Below are 22,330 nucleotides of genomic sequence, written 5' to 3'. Positions count from 1 at the left end.
ACTGTTGAGTCATTGAAGAATGACTAAGCTTCAACTCGGAGGGATGGAGTGAGAGGGGGGGTGTAGACAGAGAAATAGAAAGAGAAAGAAAGAGAGACACGGAGACAGAGAGACATTCAGCTTGCAGAATTGCACCTGCACCCTATAACCAGAATAAATTATAAAACAGTGAACACACTCAAAGCAAAGTAATAAACATGTGCATAACAGAATAATGATTAGTATACTAGGTGCATGTAAACATAAACCATGGGAGAGTTTGTAGGGACCGGGTCTTTGCAGTTGTCATGGTTCCCGTTGACGTCATATTTATCATAGGACAGTGTGGAACGCCGTGTGGTCACAGGGTGGGAGGGAGAGAGAGGTCATCCCACATCTCCTTTCTTGCCCCCTTCTTCTCTTCGTTTATTTCCTTTAGTTCTACTATCACTCACTCCTCTGAACCCTTCCATCCTCGCCAGCACGTGCCAGTCGTGTAACGCAGCACCAGGCTAGGATCTTTTATAGTGCAGTGGGAGTGAAACTTAATTCAGTATGCGTGCGTGCGTGCGTGCATGCACTTCAGGGAGGGGCCTGAAATGGGAAGTGGTCTATAGTGGGGGCTGCACATTTAGGAGATATATAAGGTTTGGGTCAGCTCAGCTGTCCTTATACCTGCTCTTGTCCTGATACACATCACAGACAGACAGACAGACAGACACCAAGCTTCAGCCATGAAGACCACACCGCTGCTGATGCTCTCAGCTCTGCTGTGCACGCTGGCTACTTGCATGAATGTCACGCCTCCTGCTGACTTCGACCTGGAGAAGGTGAGAGAGACAGAGAGAGAGAGAGAGGAGATATTTCACAAGCTAACCTCTCCTGCATCTACTATTTCTGACAGCAAATGCGCAATTTGTATGGCTTTGTACGCTGTTTTCTAAGTTGCAATGTAACACAGGCACAGCTCTGTTTACACATTTATTTATTCATTTTAATTGCAGGCCTATAGTGGCTTACATACGGTACATTATTTTATTTATTTTTTTGCTTTGGCAATGTAAATCTATGTTTTCTCATACAAATAAAGCCACTTTGAATTGAAATTGAATGGCGAGAGAGAGAGAGAGTGTGGGGGGTGCATGGAACAATGAATTGAATAATTAATTAGTTGACTGACTGTATATTATTAACTGTATTTTAATTTGGTTCAGATATGTGCCATGTAACCATTTCATACAGCTTTACCAACATGTTAATGCCTGTGTTGGTTCCATATTAACAAATCAAAAGCGAGCATACTTCAGTAGGCTACTGATTAATGAAAAAAACATATTAATTGATTATCCAGTCTCACGTCAACCAGATGACCAAAACATTGCCTGCCCTGGTGCACCGTCCCACACCGCTGCACCCATCCATGCCTTCATCACATTCAGCCTTGCCTACTACAATAGCCTCCTTTATGGTGCCACTTCCAAAGTTCTCAATAAAGTTCACAGTTAAAGCTCACCACCCTTTGGAACTCCCACCTCACACCAAAGCCTCCCTCGATCAAAACTCACCTTTTCAGACTCGCTTTCCCTGCTTAAATCAAAGCTCCCTTTCTGCCTTTAGGTCTTATAGCTTAATGTTTTTTTCCCTCTTTGCTCAGTTTTCATCATTTTAACAATTTATCGTGATTATTTCACTTTGTTTGATTGTAAAGAAAATTTGGGTACTAAGAAAAGCGCTATATAAATCAGATTTATTATATTATGAGTATGTTAAAAGGAACGAATGGACGTTAATGGTCTGGCAGAGGCAGGGCTGCAGCGCAGCTTCAGAGCATGCAGACTGCCGACTTGCCGAGTTCAACCCGAAAATATATCGTCGGAACACCGACCCCAAAATATATCGTCAGAACACCGGCGCTTCGGAACAGCGACACTTCGGAACACCGGGTCGTTGGAATTATGGGTGGACCCCAACCGACCCACCATCATCATTTGTTTTTGGCGTTTTGCCTTTATTGACAGTATAGACAGACAGGAAAGGAGAGAGAGATGCTGGTAGTGACACGCGGCACACCGTCCGGCTGGCTCGGCAGCCTAGGTGCCCAGACGGTTGAGCTAACCGTCCGGGCCCCCTGAGGGCAATTCTAAGATAGATATACATCAAAATACTGTTAACAATAACAATTTAACAAAATGTCTTTCTCTCTCTCTCTCTCTCTCTCTCTCTCAGATGGCTGGTAAGTGGTACATGGTCGGAATGGCCACCAATGCTCAGTGGTTTGTGATCCATAAGGCAACGATGAAGATGGGCACTATTATGTTGGAGCCAACTCTTGAAGGAGGCGTCAATGGCACTTCTGCCAACCTCAAGTGAGCTTTGAAACCCACATGCCCATACGCTGAATGGAAATGGAAATTAGCTGTGAGTGAAAGCATGATCTCTCTCTCTCTCTCTCATAGTTCTGATGGTACCTGCAACAGAATGGCTCGCATCGTTGAAAAGACAGAAACACCCGGATGTTTCAGCTTCCGTGCCCACCGTGAGTAGATCGCCTATACTGTACACACGCATGGACACACTCACATTAGAAGCTGCAACTTCCATGTCCCATTTCTTGAGGAACATTGTTGAGGGTCAACAGGTCAGGAGGGTGGACTGTAGGGCAAAAAGCATCCCCTGGCTCCACCTCTACAGGTATATGCGAGAGAACATGACACAGACAGGAGAACTTGCTCAAACTGTACAGTAAGTGTGGAAGCTGGATGACACTAAATTGTGCTTCCATATCGACACTTGATCACTACAACACACACGCATATATACACACGCAGATGTATTGCCCTCTCTGTTCCCCAGCTTGGAACATCGACTACGACTTGCGAGTGGTAGATGTGGTTTATGACAGCTATGCTATTCTCCACATCAACAAGATCACAGACACAGCTGACGTGTACTCTGAGGTTATCAACAAGCTCTTCAGTGAGTAAGGTTCTCTCATCCACACATGAGCCATACCATAGAATAGCCGTTAAAAAGGCATGTTGCTCCAGGCCTGTGTGTAAAGGAGGTGTTGTCATGCTTACAGGTCGTTCCCCTGAGGTGAGCGCTGCCCTGCAGGACAAGTTTGTGCAGTGTGCTCTGGACACTGGGGTTCTCCGTGAAAACATCCTGATCCTGCCTAAGAACGGTAGATATTTTTTATAGACATAAGTATGCACACACACGCACACACAAACACACACACACACACACACACACACACACACACACACACACGCACACACACGCACAAGCACAGTATATTTCGGCCGGACACAAAGGCACAATGGATGTTATTTCCATCATGAAGAAAACTCTGCGTCAGTCTCTTCACCGTCCTGTTTATACGAAAACTGAGAATGGTTCGTGGTTCCCAGGTCGATGCCGATCGAGGAATTTAGTGTCATGTCTCAGAGAGAGATTATAGAATCTCTCAATTATTAATAATCATCGCCCTCAGCGTCAACTCATCATCCATATTGCATGTTTTATACTCGGGAGGCAGGGCTCGATGCGGTTTTGAATTAAGCCTATTATGTCCATTTGTCCGTTCTTGCATTTATGATCTCCTTCCCCGATGGCTCCTCTGCTTTTTGTTGTTACAGGTGAGTGTCCTCACATGTAAGTGTCCTGACGCATCATCAGTCCACCTCCTGACTCTGTCTGCAACCGCTGAAATCTGCCCCATGAGGACACACAACATCCCATTCTGACCTGAGATCAGATTCTAAAAATGTCTTCTGAATCCTGACAGTTTTCTGAAAAAGCTATGTTTCTATGTCAGTCGTTCATGTTTCTATTGCAGACCTACAAGCTCGTAGTTTGTAGATCTGCTATTTTTCAATAGCTAAAGCATAACATAATGCTAACACCAAAATGGGTTCCCGCCTAAAATGGGTTTTAACCACGTGCACAATGCCACACCGAACACTGATCCTTATCTGCTCCCTCCAGAAGCACACCCTGGCCTAAAGCATGCATCAAACTGAAGTCAGCCCTTAACCTTTCTGAGCTTGGGGCAAAATAATGGGAATGAATAAAGGAGAGTGTCTTCCCCTATACAGTACCTATACCCAATACCAATACGCCTGCCCCGCAACACACTCACTCACACACAAACGTATGCACCAGGCAATTGACCCGGCCACAACTGCAACTCTGTCAACTCTGCCAATCGGGCTCAGCTCTATTGGCAGTTGGCACTGTAGATAGTTTGTCGGTTTGGCAAGTGGGAGACTGAATCCCAGCTCAGCACGAAACAAACATGCAGACGTGTGATGTGCGCATACACACAAACGGTTGTCATGCCAATCTCTATATATTTTGTACATTAAAGTCTTTTTTAGACTTCTGATTTATTTTCATGTAATTATCTCGGTTGAAATAAAAATGTAGCAAAATGACACATTTTGACTTTTTGAGTAATGTTTCCTCATACCTAAAGATGGCCATAGCCGTTATCACAAGTGATGAGGTCATCACATGTATTTGGAAAAGTGGCTATACTGTATATGTCTCGATGTCTCTAACCCTATGTCTGTATAGGATTGAAGTGGTTAATGTATGTTTTCTAATCAAAATGAAAATCTCCAAAGTAACTAGTAACTAAAGTTTTAAAATAATTGTAGTGGAGTAAAAGTACAAATACCTCAAAATTGTACTTAAGTACAGTACTTACATAAACATACTTAATTACTTTCCACCACTGGTACTATGTAACTCCTTGTGAAGATTAGTTCTTGCTTCTTAGATGTCCATACAGAACACACCACTGTCAACTGTATAGCTCACGTGACTGGCTGCAGCCTGAGGCTAGAAGGCAACACCACTGGTAGGCTATACCTATTCTTTTTTAAATGAGTCCTCTTCCACTGCCCTTCATACCTGGCTGAAACAGTCTCTGAAACCTTTCACATCCCCATACCCACTTAGACAATGACATACACAGCATCCCTATCTTATTGTTCCCCACAGAATATTTGGGATCTGGTCATTCCACTACAAAGCTCCACCTGCCTGGAACAATCTTCCGCTTTCACTCAGATCAATTACCTACCTCTCTTGGCCGCTTTGCAGAACTTCCAAGAAGTCACTTCTTGGTCCCTTAAAAACACAAAATAACTTCTTGGTCCCTTAAAAACAGACAGACAGACAGACAGACAGACAGACAGACAGACAGACAGACAGACAGACGACAAATAATGTCGCAGGACTAATTGTTGAGAGAGATGCAAGCATAAAAGAATAGGCTACTTAAGGCAAAAAAACTACCCCCAACACCAGTGCTTCCGGTTTGTTGCCAGGGCAACAGTAATGCCAACTAAAACTTGAAAGGAGAGGACTCAGAGGAGCTGCGATAGAAGTCTGTTACAATAAATGCCCTTTTGTGGCTAAATTGGTGGCAAACAAATCCAGTTACATGTAGTTTACTTTAAACATTTAACGCATTAAGATAGGTGTCTGTTTGAACGTCCCGCAATAATGACTCAGAGACAGATTTTACAAGGTGAGATGAGATTCATTTATAGCATTATTCCTTGAACAGAGGATACGTTCTATTCTATATGATCTCTTTTGAGATTATAGCTGACTTAATTGTTCAATGCCACTGATTTCCATATCTGTTCTGCAGCTTTTGAGCAGTATCAGCAGTCCAGGATGCAGTTTGTGCAGACTGTTGCTGAACTGGCAAATAGACCGCAGAACATACAGACGCTACAAAACGCAGGTAAGAAAAGTACATCCACGGCCCAGCTGTTGAGGGTTATTTTTGCTGCACTCGCACTGTAATCTTTTATTTTGCTTATTCTTATTTTCCAAACTCTTTGTTATCTATTTTAACTGTAGCCTATTTTGTTATTTTATCTTTAAACCACTTACTTCACTATGAATTTGAATACATGATTCACGGTTCACTGCAGTGTAGACGTGATCAGGCAACGTTTGAACATCGAACTTAAAATGTTTTTGAAAAGCTTGTTGGCTATTTTTGAAATGTTTTGAAAATTCTTGCATGACATGACATGGCCAAAATAGGGACGCCAGGTTGAAAGTAGTCATAATATGCTCACAACGGTTTGTGTAAACTTTACATATCATAGCTTTACACTGTAAAGCTATGCTATACAAATATAAATATGCTATACAAAAATATACCTCTCATCTCCTCTCGTGCTCCAGGTGTGATGTCCCTGCTGCGCCCCCTGCTGTTAGACGTGGTGCCCAGCATCCAGCAGACAGCAGCACTAGCCCTGGGTCGGCTGGCCAACCACAGTGATGATCTGGCCGAGGCCGTGGTGAAAGGAGACGTCCTTCCTCAGCTGGTCTCCTCACTCGCCTCACAGAACGTCAGTGTTTGTTTCTTGTTTGTTTGTTTGTTTGTACAGTTGTTTCCCCCCCGTTTTTCATAAAAATCATAATGTATAGGCCTAATTAAAAAGAACAAATTGAGCTGCTATATTGATGGGAGACATCAAGGCAGTTGATTGATTGATTTACATTTTGTATTAACGGTTTCATGGGTACAATATTCCAGGAAAGTAGGCCTATATGATCAATGCAAAATCTGCTAATAAGAGGATAAAGCACCAAGACAATGTTTATACATAAAGGGTCCTCCATTTACATTTCAAGACACTGTACGCACAGTTTACACTTATATGCAAAAAAATAAACAAAATCATCTGTGTGTGTGTGTGTGTGTGTGTGTGTGTGTGTGTGTGTGTGTGTGTGTGTGTGTGTGTGTGTGTGTGTGTGTGTGTGTGTGTGTGTGTGTGTGTGTGTGTAACTGTGTGTGTGTGTGTATATATATATATATATATATATATGATTTGGTCTCTGGATCCTGAAATGTCTTCCATGCACAGAGAGAGCAATTCTGTGCCTTGCTGCCAGTAAGAGTGAAGATATAGAATATAGATACGTTTTTGATTTGAGATTTCCTCTGTGCACTGACGTGTGTGTGTGTGTGTGTGTGTGTGTGTGTGTGTGTGTGTGTGTGTGTGTGTGTGTGTGTGTGTGTGTGTGTGTGTGTGTGCGTGCGTGCGTGCGTGCGTGCGTGCGTGTGTGTGCGTGCGTGCGTGCAGAGGTTTTACAAGAAGGCTGCAGCGTTCGTGCTCCGTGCGGTCGCCAAGCACTCCCCGGAGCTGGCCGGCGCGGTGCTGACCAGCGGCGGGGTAGACGCTCTGGTGCTCTGCCTGGAGGACTTCGACCCCGGGGTGAAGGAGGCAGCGGTCTGGGCACTGGGATACATCGCACGACACAACGCACGTAAGACCGAGCCCTGCACAGACATGCTTATGTTATTAATTATAGTCCACCTCAGCTGCCTTTATTATAAATATAGTATAAATTGTGCACATCGAAAAACAACAGATCACATCATAGCTATCAGAGCCGAAGAGTTTGATCAATCCTCATGGGGGCCCGTCGTCGTCGTCCCCCGCAGCCCCGCCTCCCCGCACCCCCCCCCCCCCCCCCCCGCCGCAGCGCGGAAAAAAATAAGTTGTTTTCGCTGGTACTTTTAAAGCAGCTTCTATAGGCCAATGTCCAAGCCAAGGTGAGGACTTTCAGGAATATATTATTTTTTATTATGAGAGAGAGAGAGAGAGAGAGAGAGAGAGGGAGAGAGAGAGAGAGAGGGAGATATAGAGAGATACGGAGAGAGAGAGAGAAAGAGAGATCATAGCTGGCGGCGGGTGCGTACCTTGGGTACCTTTGGGTAGGCTACAGAATTGCGTTGGGGGGGGACTGTCGCGGCCGAGCGAAGCGAGGCCGCCGCCGCGGATTTGTTTATTTATTTATTTCCCAAATGGTCTAAAAATGAGTTCTTTAGCATACTTTTACCATTGAATTAGCCTATACACAGACAGCGACTGATCAGCCTATTTTGGACGATATGGGTCTTTTCTCGAGTCAGTGTGTAGTCTCACTAGTCTGTGGTTAGGTCTCTTTGGTGAATTCTTGATCAGTGTTGGGCGCGTTCGGAAATAGCGCACTGAGCCCACTGTGCAATGCAAACTAATAGGCGAGTGTGCTCCGGTGTGGTATTTCCGAACGCGCCCAATTTATGTCACGCCTCAAGAACAACTACAAAAGAAACAGATTAGCACTTTTTAACACCTCTTGGACGGCCGGTGTCTCTCAAGACAGACTGTTGCCTGAGGAACAACAGGGGAGGCGCTGTTTTCCCGAATATTTGACGATGGGATTCTCAGATTGCCGGCGGAGAGGTCCAAAATGTTCGGAATTCCCAGAAAATATGTAATGTAAATGTAAAATGTCCACGAAAATCTTCATGGGGGCCGAAAGGGGCCCTAGGATTCTTCATGGGGGCCATGGCCCCGTGGCCCCCACAGACTCTACGTCGCTGATAGCTATAGCATAGCTTAAGATATCATATCGTTGCTGACGGGAAGAAACATCTTATATCCATCTTTATAATTTGTGTGTGTTCTTATTTTTTAATGAATGCCCTACTTAAACCATTTTGGGCAGGAACCCCTTTAGGTGTTAGCAATATGTTATGCTTTAGCTATTGAAAAATAGCAGATCTACAAGCTCACGAGCTTGTAGCTCTGCTATTTTTGAAAAATCAAAGAATGACTGACATAGAAACATTTTTAGAATCTGATCTCAGGTCAAAATGGGTTAATCATATACTACAGCGTCACACAAAAGTATTCAAAAGTAGCACATCCACAAGCTCGGAAGCTTCTAGTTCTCTTATTTTTGCAATTAAAAAAATGTGAAGAGGTTTCCTCACCGGACAGACTGAGATGACATCATCACACCTCAAGCATACGTATTTTAGGCTGGTCCGGTGCATCTCAGGAGCAGGACTGGTATGAGGTATAGAAGGAAGGCACTGGAGAAAACCCGGACAGTTAAAGCCTTTATTCAGCAGGGAGGGTGCAAGTAAAAATAGGACGCTTCGATGTATAACTATAACATCTCCAGGTCCTGACTGTCCAAGCTTGCTCCAGTGCCTTCCTTCTATACCCCATGACGTCATAACAGGTTTGTTTCTCCCATCCCGGTGTAGAACTGGCTCAGGCGGTCGTGGACGCGGGTGCCGTCCCCCTGCTGGTGCTGTCTGTACAGGAGCCAGAGATGGCCCTCAAACGCATCGCGGCCTCCACCCTCAGCGACATCGCCAAACACACCCCAGAGCTGGCACACACCGTGGTGGATGCCGGCGCCATCGCCCACCTGGCACAGATGATCCTCAACCCCGACGCCAAGCTCAAGGCAAGGCCGCGCTAACATGCCAAGGACACGTGACTTTCATTTATTTGTGTTGCAACTTTCTTGAGCTGTAGCTCACGGCAGACATTTGTGAGCCTTTGACGATGGAGACAAATAGCGAGCAACACCTTTTTGAGTTCCTATAGTATACTTCCTTGTAAAATATTGATACATTAGAGTAGCCTAGTTCCCTGCAAATGCATCTACAATTTATAATTTAGGCATTTAGCGGACACTCTTAATCCAGAGCGATTTACAGTAAGAAGGGCAATACATCAAATGCAAAGAGACAGTGTAGTGCCTCAATAATCTATAGGATCATTGGTAAAATCAAGAATCATCAGTCTAAACATTATAATATCAAAAATAATAATAATAATATGAACATTGAAACCACTAGACCTGTACTTGCCCGTTGTACGTGCCTACTTGAGAACGATGCAACTTGGGAACCTAATAATACCTGTTGTCAACTTGTCATAGCACCCGTTTTAACTCTGTTATGGAGATCTCCGTATCTGCCTGTGTGTGAAGAGGCCAGGGCAAACTGACTGACTGTGACTGTGGTTAAGTAGGCTAATCAATTGTCAGGTGTGGGGTTGCCATGGCAATCAATTGGCTGAGGCAGAGGCTGGAAATTGCACAGGTGAGGGGATTTAGGCTGATTAGGCGCACTGTCAGAGCCTGACCAGAGCCTTTTGTGGTGGTTCTGGAGAACCGTGGGTCCGACCGACTCGAGTCCGGGCACTGCACTCCCTGCGGGGGTGTGGAACGCGTGTGTCGAATATGAAGTCGGTGGGGCAAACGGTTCTCGAGTTACGTGCATTACAACCGTACATCCACGCACGCATATAGACGTGGCGCACTGGCGCATTTATAGTAGGATACAATACAAACTGTAAGTCTTCAGATAGTTCATAATTATTATCATGGTCCTTCTTTCTCCACCTCCATGCAGAGGCAGGTGCTGTCAGCTCTGAGTCAGATCAGCAAGCACTCCATCAGTCTGGCAGAGATGGTGGTGGAGGCGGAGATCTTCCCCGCGGCGCTGGCCTGCCTCCGCGACCCCGACGAGTACGTCAGGAAGAACGCCACCACCCTGATGAGGGAGGTGGTGAAGCACACGCCCGAGGTACACATACACATCTAACACCCAAACCTCCCCCCCACAGCTTTGGGCAGGGCGAACGATAGTAAAAGCCTGGGTACCGAGGCTAGGCGTAGGGCTGTCACAATTCAAAATATGTATGTGTGTGTGTGTGTGTGTGTGTGTGTGTGTGTCCATCCAGCTGTCCCAGCTGATTGTGAATTGTGGCGGTGTAGCGGCGGTGGTCGACTACCTGAGCGATAGCCATGGAAATGTGCGTTTGCCGGGGATCATGATGCTAGGATACGTAGCAGCTCACACTGAGACCCTCGCGATGGCTGTGATTGTCTCCAAGGTTTGTGTATCGTCTCTGTTACTGTGCATGTGTGTCTTCCACGTGTGAGATGCGTTGTGAACTTGTAGCTCACCCACTGAGCATTCTTTGGTCTAATAGACGTCTAATATTCGTCTAAAGGGCCGTCTAAAAATGGGATAAAAAACGTCTAAAAATGTAAGTTTTTTAGACGTCTATTCTTAGATTAGACGTTGATTAGACGTCTAAATATAGACGGTCTATATATAGACATCTAATCAACCGCTAATCAACGTCTAATCTAAGGATAGACGTCTAAAAAACGTAGACGTTTTTATCCCATTTTTAGACGCACATCTAATAGCCGGCTATTGCTCAGTGGTCAGTATCATGGTCAGCATGGTCAGTATCATGGTCAGTATCATGGTCAGTGTCATGGTCAGCATGGTCAGTATCATGGTCAGCATGGTCAGTATCATGGTCAGTATCATGGTCAGTGTCATGGTCAGCATGGTCAGTATCATGGTCAGCATGGTCAGTATCATGGTCAGCATGGTCAGTATCATGGTCAGTATCATGGTCAGTATCATGGTCAGTATCATGGTCAGTATCATGGTCAGCATGGTCAGTATCATGGTCAGTATCATGGTCAGCATGGTCAGTATCATGGTCAGTATCATGGTCAGTGTCATGGTCAGCATGGTCAGTATCATGGTCAGCATGGTCAGTATCATGGTCAGTGTCATGGTCAGCATGGTCAGTATCATGGTCAGCATGGTCAGTATCATGGTCAGCATGGTCAGTATCATGGTCAGTATCATGGTCAGTATCATGGTCAGTATCATGGTCAGTATCATGGTCAGTATCATGGTCAGCATGGTCAGTATCATGGTCAGTATCATGGTCAGCATGGTCAGTATCATGGTCAGTATCATGGTCAGTATCATGGCCAGCATGGTCAGTAATATGGTCAGTGTCATGGTCAGCATGGTCAGTATCATGGCCAGCATGGTCAGTATCATGGTCAGTATCATGGTCAGTATCATGGTCAGTATCATGGTCAGTAATATGGTCAGTATCATGGTCAGTATCATGGTCAGCATGGTCAGTATCATGGTCAGTATCATGGTCAGCATGGTCAGTATCATGGTCAGTATCATGGCCAGCATGGTCAGTATCATGGTCAGTATCATGGTCAGTATCATGGTCAGTATCATGGTCAGTAATATGGTCAGTATCATGGTCAGTATCATGGTCAGCATGGTCAGTATCATGGTCAGTATCATGGCCAGCATGGTCAGTATCATGGTCAGCATGGTCAGTGCCATGGTCAGCATGGTCAGTATCATGGCCAGCATGGTCAGAAAAGTCCCGAAAGGGGCTAATCAACATGCCTGCTGAGTGTGTACCCTCCCATCCCCCATGCGTGCAGGGCGTGCCCCAGCTTGCCCTGTGTCTGTCTGAGGAGCCCGAAGATCACATCAAGGCAGCGACGGCCTGGGCCGTGGGCCAGGTGGGGCGCCACAGCCCCGAACACGCCAGGGCGGTCGCCACAGCCAACCTGCTGCCCAGGCTACTGGCACTCTACATGGACGCCAACAGGTCAGAAGACCTGCAGGTCAAGGTGAGACAATTAGAAGAACACAACTTAATTATTAATTGTCTGTTTTGAGGAGGTAGTGTAAAATGTAAAATATGTTGTACAAAATCACAACATGCTTTCATTCCATTACTGAAAACATTTGAAAACACTGAAAGAAAGGTTTTGATGTGATCACCCGGCCGCGAGTATCTCTTTAGTCTCAGAGTCTGACTACTGCATGCCACTATAAAACTTACAAAGACAAAACTCATACTTTAAATGCTTAGTATGAGGTATAAAATACAGCAGCCTTGTGTTCATAAAACAGAAAGATTGGGTATTGGGTAAGACTGACGTTATGTATCTTTCAGGACCTTTCACTGCATCGTCTCAACCATTACTAAATGGCTCTGGTCTCAGCCACCGCGGTGGATATTTTGACATTCCGTTTTCTTTTTCTTTTTCATGTTGCCACTAATGTTGGAGTAGCCATAAACTACACAGGTTCATCACGATGTTCTGGGCATATTTGTAATGTTAGTGTTAGTAAAAAGGAGGTAAAAGAGTAACGTTTGAGAGGCAGACTAAACATCAGTCACTCTGCCGTTCACTATAGTAGAAGAGGTGCGCCTGGTGAGGATTTAAACCCTGCAGCTATGTCGAGTCCGCCTACAGGAAATACGTAAGCTGCGACCATGAGACCCGCTACGGAATCGGTCTATACATCTAGCATACAACAATGTTGCATGGTAGATGTAAGCAAGTTGTAAGTGTCATGGCCTCCCCAATGCATTTCCAATGGAAGTCACGTGGTTTGACACAACATTTTTGTTTGATGCTGTTGTACGGCTTCCGGCGGTGTTTCGACTGCCCCCCCCCCCCCCCCCCCTTATACAACACGTTTGTCTCTTCAAACCACATGACTCCCATTGGAAATGAATTGCGAGCTTGCAACAGTCAACAAGTCTCATGCATCAGCGATACAACATTCTGTTGTGACAGACAGTGTGAGTGAAGCCTGAGGAAGAAATTACAGTTGACAAACACTGATTTAGGTGGTCCAATGGACTGGTGTATTTGTTCCATAGAATAAGCACGTATGTTTTGTTATGTTGTAAGTGTGTTGTGTTGTGTTGTCATAGTGTAAGAAGGCTCTGAAGGCCGTCCTACAGAAGTGCACGTACCTGCCAGCCCTGGAGCCTCTGCTGTATGACGCTCCTAGCAACATCCTCAAACACGTGGTCTGCCAGTTCAGCAAGGTGAGTGGGTTCCACTGCATGCAAGTCAGGTTGGTGGGGTTCTTGTTCTTGTTTATGTACATTTCAAGAAAATGTAGAAATGCTGAGTAGTTTTGCTTGAATGAGTATTGGCAGAAAAATGCCCACCCAATACACAGGTAGAATGTCACAACGCTTGTTGTAGATGGTTGGTTATTTTTATAATAGTAAACTAAATCTGCAAAGTAACCTGCACTAACTAAGGCTGTTGAATAATTGTTTTGGATCATTTGGAAAGCTGAGAAGGAAGGCGTAGATGGAGCAATTTGTAACCCTGTTACAACCCTGGAAGGTACTTTGATAGTGTAATGCTTTGAAAAGTTCAAAGCCATCAGTGAGGCGAAGGTACAGATGCTTTAAAAACGTCTATGAAATACATACCTCTATGATGCCTCCATTCTAGGTTAAACTGTATGTTGTGTGTGGAGAGTATAGTGAGTACTGTCTGGGTCAAATAAACAATTTATAAAAGGGAGGTTAGACATAGGAAGACAGTCATAGACCAGTGTTTTTTAATGTGGAAAAAAAGGACCCTCAAACTGAACAACCAACAAGTGGCAAAGCCGAATAGAAATGCCTCATTGTTTTAAAGTTGTGTAGTGTGTTTGATGAGTGTTTCTGATGAGAGACTATTTTCATTATTTTGTAGTGTGTGCGGACCAGTTTTCAAAATCTAAAGTCCAACCTTAGCGAAACAACTAACTGGTGCAGCCTAAACACCTCATACCTATAAAAGTGTTCACAATGATATAGCATGGCATGTGTATTATCTGTCTACCCACTACAATAATAAACATTATTTACGGTATAGTGTTACACTGTTACACACAAAGAAAAGTTACAAGGCGCTTTAAAATTACAGCAAAACAAGCAAACATGGCATAGAGATGAAAGAATAAAAATAGATAATAAAATAAACACATATAGGATTACATTTCATTGAACTCCTACTATAGACATGACCCCTCACTATACTTGGCTAATAAATGCAACTACAGAAATAATTATTGGGAGTTCATCCATGTGATTACAGTATCTACAGTACATACTGTACCTTGTATCGGTTTAACAATTAAAACAGGGAAGTTTGCCAGTCTTTTGGCAGAGGTACAGCAGAGGCTGAACAAAGACAGTGACCACAGCAATGAACATACCTACAGCCCCAGGCAAAGTAAGGTAACCTACTCCTTGAATGTAAACAATAATTGAAATGCACCACAATACGTAACTTCCTAGAAATGTGCACTTTGCACTTTGCTGTTCACACATGCAATGTACCACCTGTTGAAGTGGCTGAAATATGCAAAATAGTTCTCATATTCTGGCAGGGCATCATCAACAATAATTTGGAGGCAGTCACTCAGGCAGCTGAAATATTAGACAGAAGAGTGACTTGACATTTGGATAACAAATTTCATTTTGTGAATAATGTAGATGAATTGCAAAATAAAATTAGAAATGGAAAGTGGTACTTCTTGACTTTATATAAATATACAGTATTATATTCTATTATAAGACATCTTCAAATGATATGCTTTTGTGAGATATTTTGTGAGAGTCAATGTGTATTTTTGCCATCATTGTGTAGCGAGATTGGTCTGTGAAAATAGGACATCATTTTAATTTAAACTTTGAAGAAAGATAGCTCATAATACAGTACAGATACGACAGTATCACATCACTATGTCTACAGTAAATGCACAATTGTACACAATTGTCAATGGTGTGCACAGATAGACACTAGCGGGTGCTAGAGCACTCCCTGCCCTTTTCCCTCTGGACAAAAAAAAAAATTGTACACTGTACAGTATGTGGACCATGGTGACATTGATCAATTCGTGCTTTACAAAAAAATAAACAATAGCAGAATAAGACAAGAATGATGAGATGAAATGATGAGATGAAAATAAAATGAAATGGCATTATATACTGTAGTTATTCATATAGTCGGTCGGTAAATATAGGGATCAATTAATAAATCTAAGTTGTCACTTTGTAGCCTACTTGATGAATTAATATCGTGGGAGCTCACTGTGTGATTACCGGTATTCATGTATCTTCTATAGGTTTAACACAGGGCAGCTTGCCAGTCTTTCGGCAGAGGTAGAGCAGAGGCGGAACAAAGCCAGTGACCACAGTAATGGACATACATACTGCAGTCCCAAGTACACGAAGGTGATCTAGCCCTTGAATGTAGAAAATAAAAAAAATGCACCAAAATAAGTAACTTCCTAAAAATGAGCCCATGATCAGGCAGATGATAATGAAGGCTCTCCTCTTCATGCTGTTGTCCCTCTCCCCCCCCGTCTCCCCTGGCCTGGGCTGTTTCAGACCCCTGAGAACAGCCAGGCTGCACAACAGCATGACTGATATGAAAAACAGGAATTCACTCAAATAAGCGTAATACAATATCTGGATATTATTAGCCAGCATCTTTATCAGAACATGTAACAGCGAAGCTCCAATAATGACCAACCAGGCCACCACGGAGCAAGCCACCCTGTACCTGAGGGGTTTGTACTTGAGGAAGAGCACTGGGTGAACGACGGCCATGAACCTCTCTACGCACATACAGCACTGGAAGACGGGACGTCCGGTAATCAGGAAACCACTGGTGAATATTGCAAACGGGGTAATTGTCTTTGTCGTGACAACGGCCAGAAGATGTAACAAGCTGAAGATGATCTCACATACGCTCAGATTGAGTGTGAAGAACTCTGAGGCCATTGTTCCAGCTGGCCCGGTGAACACCAGCCACAGAACCCAGCTGTTGATGGGGGCTCCCAGGACCAGGTTGATTGTGGTGCTGGTGATGAGTACAATGTCCATGTTGCTGTAGATGGAGGACTCATTTGACGTGTTCATCTTCCTGGCAGCTTTGATTGGAGTGCGCTCTGTCTTTTCACAATTCAGTAAAGTCTTTTAGACAAACTAACAAAGGACAGTAAAAGACAAAGAGACAGAGACAAAGACAGAGAGACATAAGAGACACTTTGATTAACACATTTATATTTTCACGATTTTTCAAAAATAGCAGACTTACAAGCTTGTAGCGCGCCACTCGGTGGCGTGCTATGAGCTTGTAGATCTGCTATTTTTCAATAGCTAAATTACAACATAATGTTTAAAACACCAAAAGGGGTTCCCGCCCAAAATGGGTTAACTAAACTTCTCTGTAACATACTGTAATAGGATACATTTCAAAACACATAACATGATACTAATCAAAACACATTTACAACATAATACTAATCAAAAAGAACTATAATACTGATAAAATGGTAGGTATAAATTATAATACTTGCAACCGGACCTTGACCTGTTGTATCCTTTTGTCTGTGCGCTTTGCTGTCCACACATGCACTTTTGAAGAGGCTGATATGCAAAATAGTTGTCATATTCTGGACAGGGCATCAGTGTTCATTTGCATAACAATTTTGATTAATTGAAACAGTGAGTAATGTAGATGAAATGCAAAATAATTTGAAATGGAAAGTGGTACCTCTCGACTTTATATATAAATATACAGTATTATATTCTATTCCGATATCTTAAAATCAGTGCTTATATTTTGTAACAGTCTATGTGGTTTTTGCTATCATTGTGCAGCGAGATTGGTCTGTGACAATAGGACATCATTTTAAATGTAATTTAAACTTTGACGAAAGATAGCTCATAATACAGTATAGATAGACAGACAGACAGTCAGACAGACAGACAGACAGATACGGCAGTGGTGCCATCACTATGTCTACAGTAAAAATAGCAGAACTACAAGCTTGTAGCGCGCCACTCGGTGGCGCGCTATGAGCTTGTAGATCTGTTATTTTCTCAATAGCTAAAGTATAACATAATGCTTAGTTAAAACACCAAAAGGGGTTCCCGCACAGAATGGGTTAAGCAATGTCATCGTAATGTGTGTAATTGGAATTTATTTTAACCTCAAGGTGGCACTAAATCAACCAGTTGGGTCACCAATATCTGTGCTCTAAGGAGAAAGAAGATTCACACAGCTAATTCCATGGCAATGCTGCCAATTATAGCTTTCAGAGACAGACAGAAATCCACTTACAGCCATGCAGGTATTTAAACAGAACCCTGTGAGCAGTAATAGCTATACGTATTGTAATGATACTATAGCTGCAATGATGAGGTAATGCAAACCAGAGGGTGCAGACTGCAGAGGGGGGAGGGAGAGAGAGAGAGATTTTGCTAATAAAGAACTACAAGTTTCTATAGCCCCCAGAATGTTCCTGCAGTTTGTAGCAGCAAACGTATAACGCCATTAAATCGAGATTATGAGAGAACATGATAATGACGAAGACAGCAATAATAAGATAGCTAGCCAGTAGCCAGTTTACTTGTGAAGGTTAGAAATAGCCTACACTGGAACAGAAACAAGTTAACAACCCAACCAAATTGTGCAGCCAAAACACATCATATTAGGCTACACACCTACGTTGACAAAATTATATATTTTATATTTTATTAAAAAAATATATATATATATAATTATATATCTTTACTACCCACTACAACAATATTCAACTTTATTTATAGGCTACAGCCCTTTTTGAAACAAAGTTACAAAAAACAAAACAAAACGCTTTAAAAAATAAATAAACTAAACAATATAAAATGACAACAGAATAAGACAAGAAACAGAATGATTAAATGGCATAATATACGATACATATAGTTATGTGTATATTCTTGGTCTTGGTTATAGTACATTATAGTCTTGGTTTGTTACGTCTTTTCAACATTGCGTGGTAGTCTGGGGCAGTGCCAAGGGAGTGGCAAACCGGGGTGTTGGTCCCACTGTTTAAAAAGGGGGATCAGAGGGTGAGGTAAATGGTAAATGGTGCATTCATATAGCGCCTTTATCCAAGGCGCTTTACAGAGACTGTGCATTACATTCACCCATTCACACACATCCACACACTGATGCCGGAGGAAACCATGCAAGGCACCAACCTGCACATCTGGAGCAATAAGGGGTTCAGAGTCTTGCTCAAGGACACTTCGACAATAACTCTGGGAACCTTGTGGTTTCCATCTGGTCACTCCATCTGGTCACCCCTGAGCCACTGCCGCACTGTGTGCCAACTACAGAGGTATTACTCAGCCTCCCTGGGAAAGTTTACGCCAAGGTACTGGAAAGGAGGGTCCGGCCTATTGTCAAACCTCAGATTCAAGAGGAGCAATGTGGATTCCGTCCTGGCCGTGGAACTGACCAGATCTATACTCTTGCAGGGATCCTGGAGAAGGCCTGGGAGTATGCATATCCCGTCTACATGTGTTTTCGGTGGGGGGTTGACTTCTGCCAGGGTTGTTCATTGACACCTATCCTGTTTGTGATTTTCATGGACAGGATCTCGAGGTGAAGTCGTGGCGGAGAGTGTATACGGCTAAGGGTTGCATCACTGCTTTTTGCAGATGATGTGGTCCTGATGGCACCATCGGTCCAAGACCTTCAGCTCTCACAGTCGAGTGTACGTCGGCTGGGATGAGGATCAGCGTCTCCAAATCTGAGGCCATGGTTGTCAGCAGGAAACCGATGGATTGTGCAGTCCAAGTAGCTAATGAGACATTACCCCTGCAGGTGAAGGAGTTTAAGTATCTCGGGGGCTTGTTCACGAGTGAGGGGAGGACGGAGAAGGAGATCAGCCAGGGAATAGGAGCGGCAGGTGGCTGGCATCTCCCTTAGAGATAGGGTGAGAATTTCAGTCACACGAGAGAGAGAGTAGAGTCGCTGCTTCTTTGCCTGGAAAGTAGCCAGCTTAGGTGGTTCGGGCATCTGGTTAGGATGCCTCTCGAGTGTCTCCCTATAGGTCCTCGATGCACGTCTCACTGGGAGGAGACCCCGGGGCAGACCAAGGACCACGTCCCACTGGGAGGAGACCCCGGGGCAGACCAAGGATCACGTCCCACTGGGAGGAGACCCCGGGGCAGACCAAGGATCACGTCCCACTAGGAGGAGACCCCGGGGCAGACCAAGGATCACGTCCCACTGGGAGGAGACCCCGGGGCAGACCAAGGCGCAGTTGGAGGAAACACATCAACTCACTGGCCTTGGAATGCCTCGGGATCCGCCAGGAGGAAGTTACTAATGTTGCTCTGAAGACGGAAGTCTGGAGCTCTCTGGTCTCAGTACAATTCCCATAATGCTTTGGTGCACTGCTCCTCCTGGTGGCTAGGGTGAGGGCTGTCTTACTGAGACAACATGTAGACCAGACACTGCTGAAATCTAAAATATCTAAAAACACATATTACACACATAAAGACCCCCAGGAAAGTATTCTAAATCTTCTAAACGTCATTAACATAACATATCTTTTGGTGAAGTGTCCCTTTAACTGTCTACTAGTCGTCACTTTGTAGCCACTTGATGAATTAATATATTAATATATGAAGGCGATCTCCTCTTCATGCTGTTGTCCCTCTCCCTGCCCAATTCCCCTGGCATGGGCTGTTTCAGAGCCCTGGCCTAGAACAACAAAATGATGTATACACAGGTGTGCAGCATCCACTTTAAATGAGCACGATGCCTGCTGCCCACATGTTTTGGTTTGGCTGCTCATGCCGTCCATCTCCTCCAGCTAAGTTGATCCTGCAGGGAACATGTGACAGCCATCTCATGTTTCATCTGCTCTGGCAGAGATGGATTTGTGTATTGATCCGACTCCGGTGAACTTAACTTACCCTTCCCTCAGCAATGTGTTGTGGCGACAAGGCAACAATTGGTGGAGGTGAGGCCGTCTTTGCCCCACGGCGGTGTGTGTGTTGTGTGCCGTACGTGGCCTGTGACGCAGGTCAAGGGGTGCCGCAGAATACTTTGATAATGTTTGGAATTCATCACTTCAGTTTAACCGCTGTCCTCTACAACAGGTGCTGCCTCACGACAGCAAGGCCCGCCGTCTGTTTGTGACCAGCGGGGGTCTGAAGAAGGTCCTGGAGGTCAAGGTCGAACCCGGCTCCGCCCTGCAGGAGCACATTAACGCCATCACCGCATGTTACCCCGAGGAGATCATCAGGTTGGGTGACACACGTGCACGCCACGCGGTTTGGTTCACATTGTTCCCACTCTGCCATCTTTCCTTTCACTGTCACTCACCGCACACAGGCGCACACGCACACGCACACACACACAGACACACACACACACACACACACACACACACACACACACACACACACACACACACACACAAATAATAATAATCAAAAGCAATAAGAAGCATAAAAGCATAAAGAAGCAGAATAAGGTTTATCCATACTGTAGCAGAGATTATAACAGGGTGCATTTTGCATCCCAAAACAGTTTATAGTTAAGGGACGCAATAAAACAACAACCTCTGCATCCACGATGCACTACTGTACTTTTTTTATTCTAGTTTTTTTTTTAGCTTTAGTAATAATAATCATTTCATTTTCGTTTTCTACATAAATATACAGTAACCACATTATAACCATATAAAATTAAATGGGAGTTAAATGCTGCAATTTGTAAAAATGGCAAAATATGACTCCTAATGTTGTTGAAGTGGGACTCATTTCTAAAAGACCATCCCAGGACTCATTACATTGAAAACCTATCTACATCACTGCTGTAGTATAGCTTTGCAACGTCTTGTGTCTGAGTTTGAGTTTAGACTGCCCTCTGGTGGCCATCTGTCTTCTCCAGGACTTTATCATGTTTTCCTTTTAGACTGTACACCACTGACTAATAACGTATTGAGTCAATCAATATCTATCCATCTATCTACCATATCTATATGGTAGGGGTTCTCAACGTTTTGGGCCAGGGACCCCCAGAGAAACTTTGGCAGTGTCTCGGGACCCCCGCCCCGCCTCCTCCCGACCCCCAATATAAATTGACTGCTACAATAACCTTAATAATAGAGACAATACACCATAAATAAATACTGAAACCAGATATAATCATTAGGGAAGGTGTATGTATTATTATTTTTTAATGTTATTTGGGGACCCCCCCCCAAAATAATTTGTCGACCCCTGAGGGTCGCGACCCACGGCTTGAGAACGGGTTGAGTATGGTACAGTACATTGAGCGTTGTGTTGTGTTGTTGCAGGTACTACTCCCCCGGCTACTCAGAGGTATTACTGGCCAGAGTGGAGAGCTACCAGCCGGGAGCCTGATCCTTTCAAAGGACCCCCAGAACTCTCAGAGTTACAGAACCATGAGGGTTCAGCCCGGAGCCTGATCCTTTCAAAGGACCCCCAGAACTCTCAGAGTTTCAGAACCATGAGGGTTCAGCCCGAAGCCTGATCCTTTCAAAGGACCCCCAGAACTCTCAGAGTTTCAGAACCATGAGGGTTCAGCCCGAAGCCTGATCCTTTCAAAGGACCCCCAGAACTCTCAGAGTTTCAGAACCATGAGGGTTCAGCCCGGAGCCTGATCCTTTCAAGGACCCCCAGAACTCTCAGAGTTACAGAACCATGAGGGTTCAGCCCGGACCCCACTTTGATAACCAACCACACCCCCAACTAGGGGTGTCCCGATCATGTTTATTTTTTGCTCCCGGTCCGATTCCGATCATTTGATTTTCGCCCGATCCGACATTTATATTTTTATAGAACAGTTATGCCATATCAAAAATATTCACAATCACAGACAATATCCAGTCTAATATCAGAGGATATGAATACATAACACGGGACATCCTTGTATCAGGATGTCCCGATCACGTTTTATTTGCTCTCAATCAGATTCCGATCATTTAAAAATGACGTGATCTGCCCCGATTTCCGATCACGTGATCGGATCGGGACAACCCTATGCCCTA

General features: G+C 44.2%; 2 protein-coding genes across 2 annotated transcripts; both read left to right on the top strand.

Moving 5' to 3' along the window:
- Nucleotides 1-713: 713 nt before the first annotated feature.
- LOC310867552 (lipocalin-like) lies at nt 714-3,640 on the top strand (the record flags this gene model as incomplete). Its single annotated transcript, XM_083777666.1, has 6 exons — nt 714-809; nt 2,206-2,345; nt 2,436-2,515; nt 2,833-2,955; nt 3,062-3,163; nt 3,621-3,640. The coding sequence occupies 6 exons, from the start codon at nt 714-716 to the stop codon at nt 3,638-3,640; spliced, it is 561 nt and encodes a 186-aa protein (XP_083633792.1).
- A 1,856-nt stretch (nt 3,641-5,496) lies between these two features.
- On the top strand, nt 5,497-21,683 carry spag6 (sperm associated antigen 6; the record flags this gene model as incomplete). The annotated part of the gene is made up of 11 exons (XM_083777665.1): nt 5,497-5,521; nt 5,648-5,743; nt 6,196-6,362; nt 7,101-7,284; nt 9,059-9,264; nt 10,220-10,393; nt 10,551-10,703; nt 12,094-12,285; nt 13,386-13,502; nt 20,412-20,557; nt 21,617-21,683. The coding sequence occupies 11 exons, from the start codon at nt 5,497-5,499 to the stop codon at nt 21,681-21,683; spliced, it is 1,527 nt and encodes a 508-aa protein (XP_083633791.1).
- Nucleotides 21,684-22,330: the final 647 nt, after the last annotated feature.

The sequence above is a fragment of the Protomyctophum parallelum genome, assembly GCF_964188405.1.
Source record: "Protomyctophum parallelum genome assembly, chromosome: 12".
NCBI classification, from domain to species: Eukaryota; Metazoa; Chordata; class Actinopteri; order Myctophiformes; family Myctophidae; genus Protomyctophum; species Protomyctophum parallelum.
This window is presented reverse-complemented; position numbering and strand designations above follow the sequence as displayed.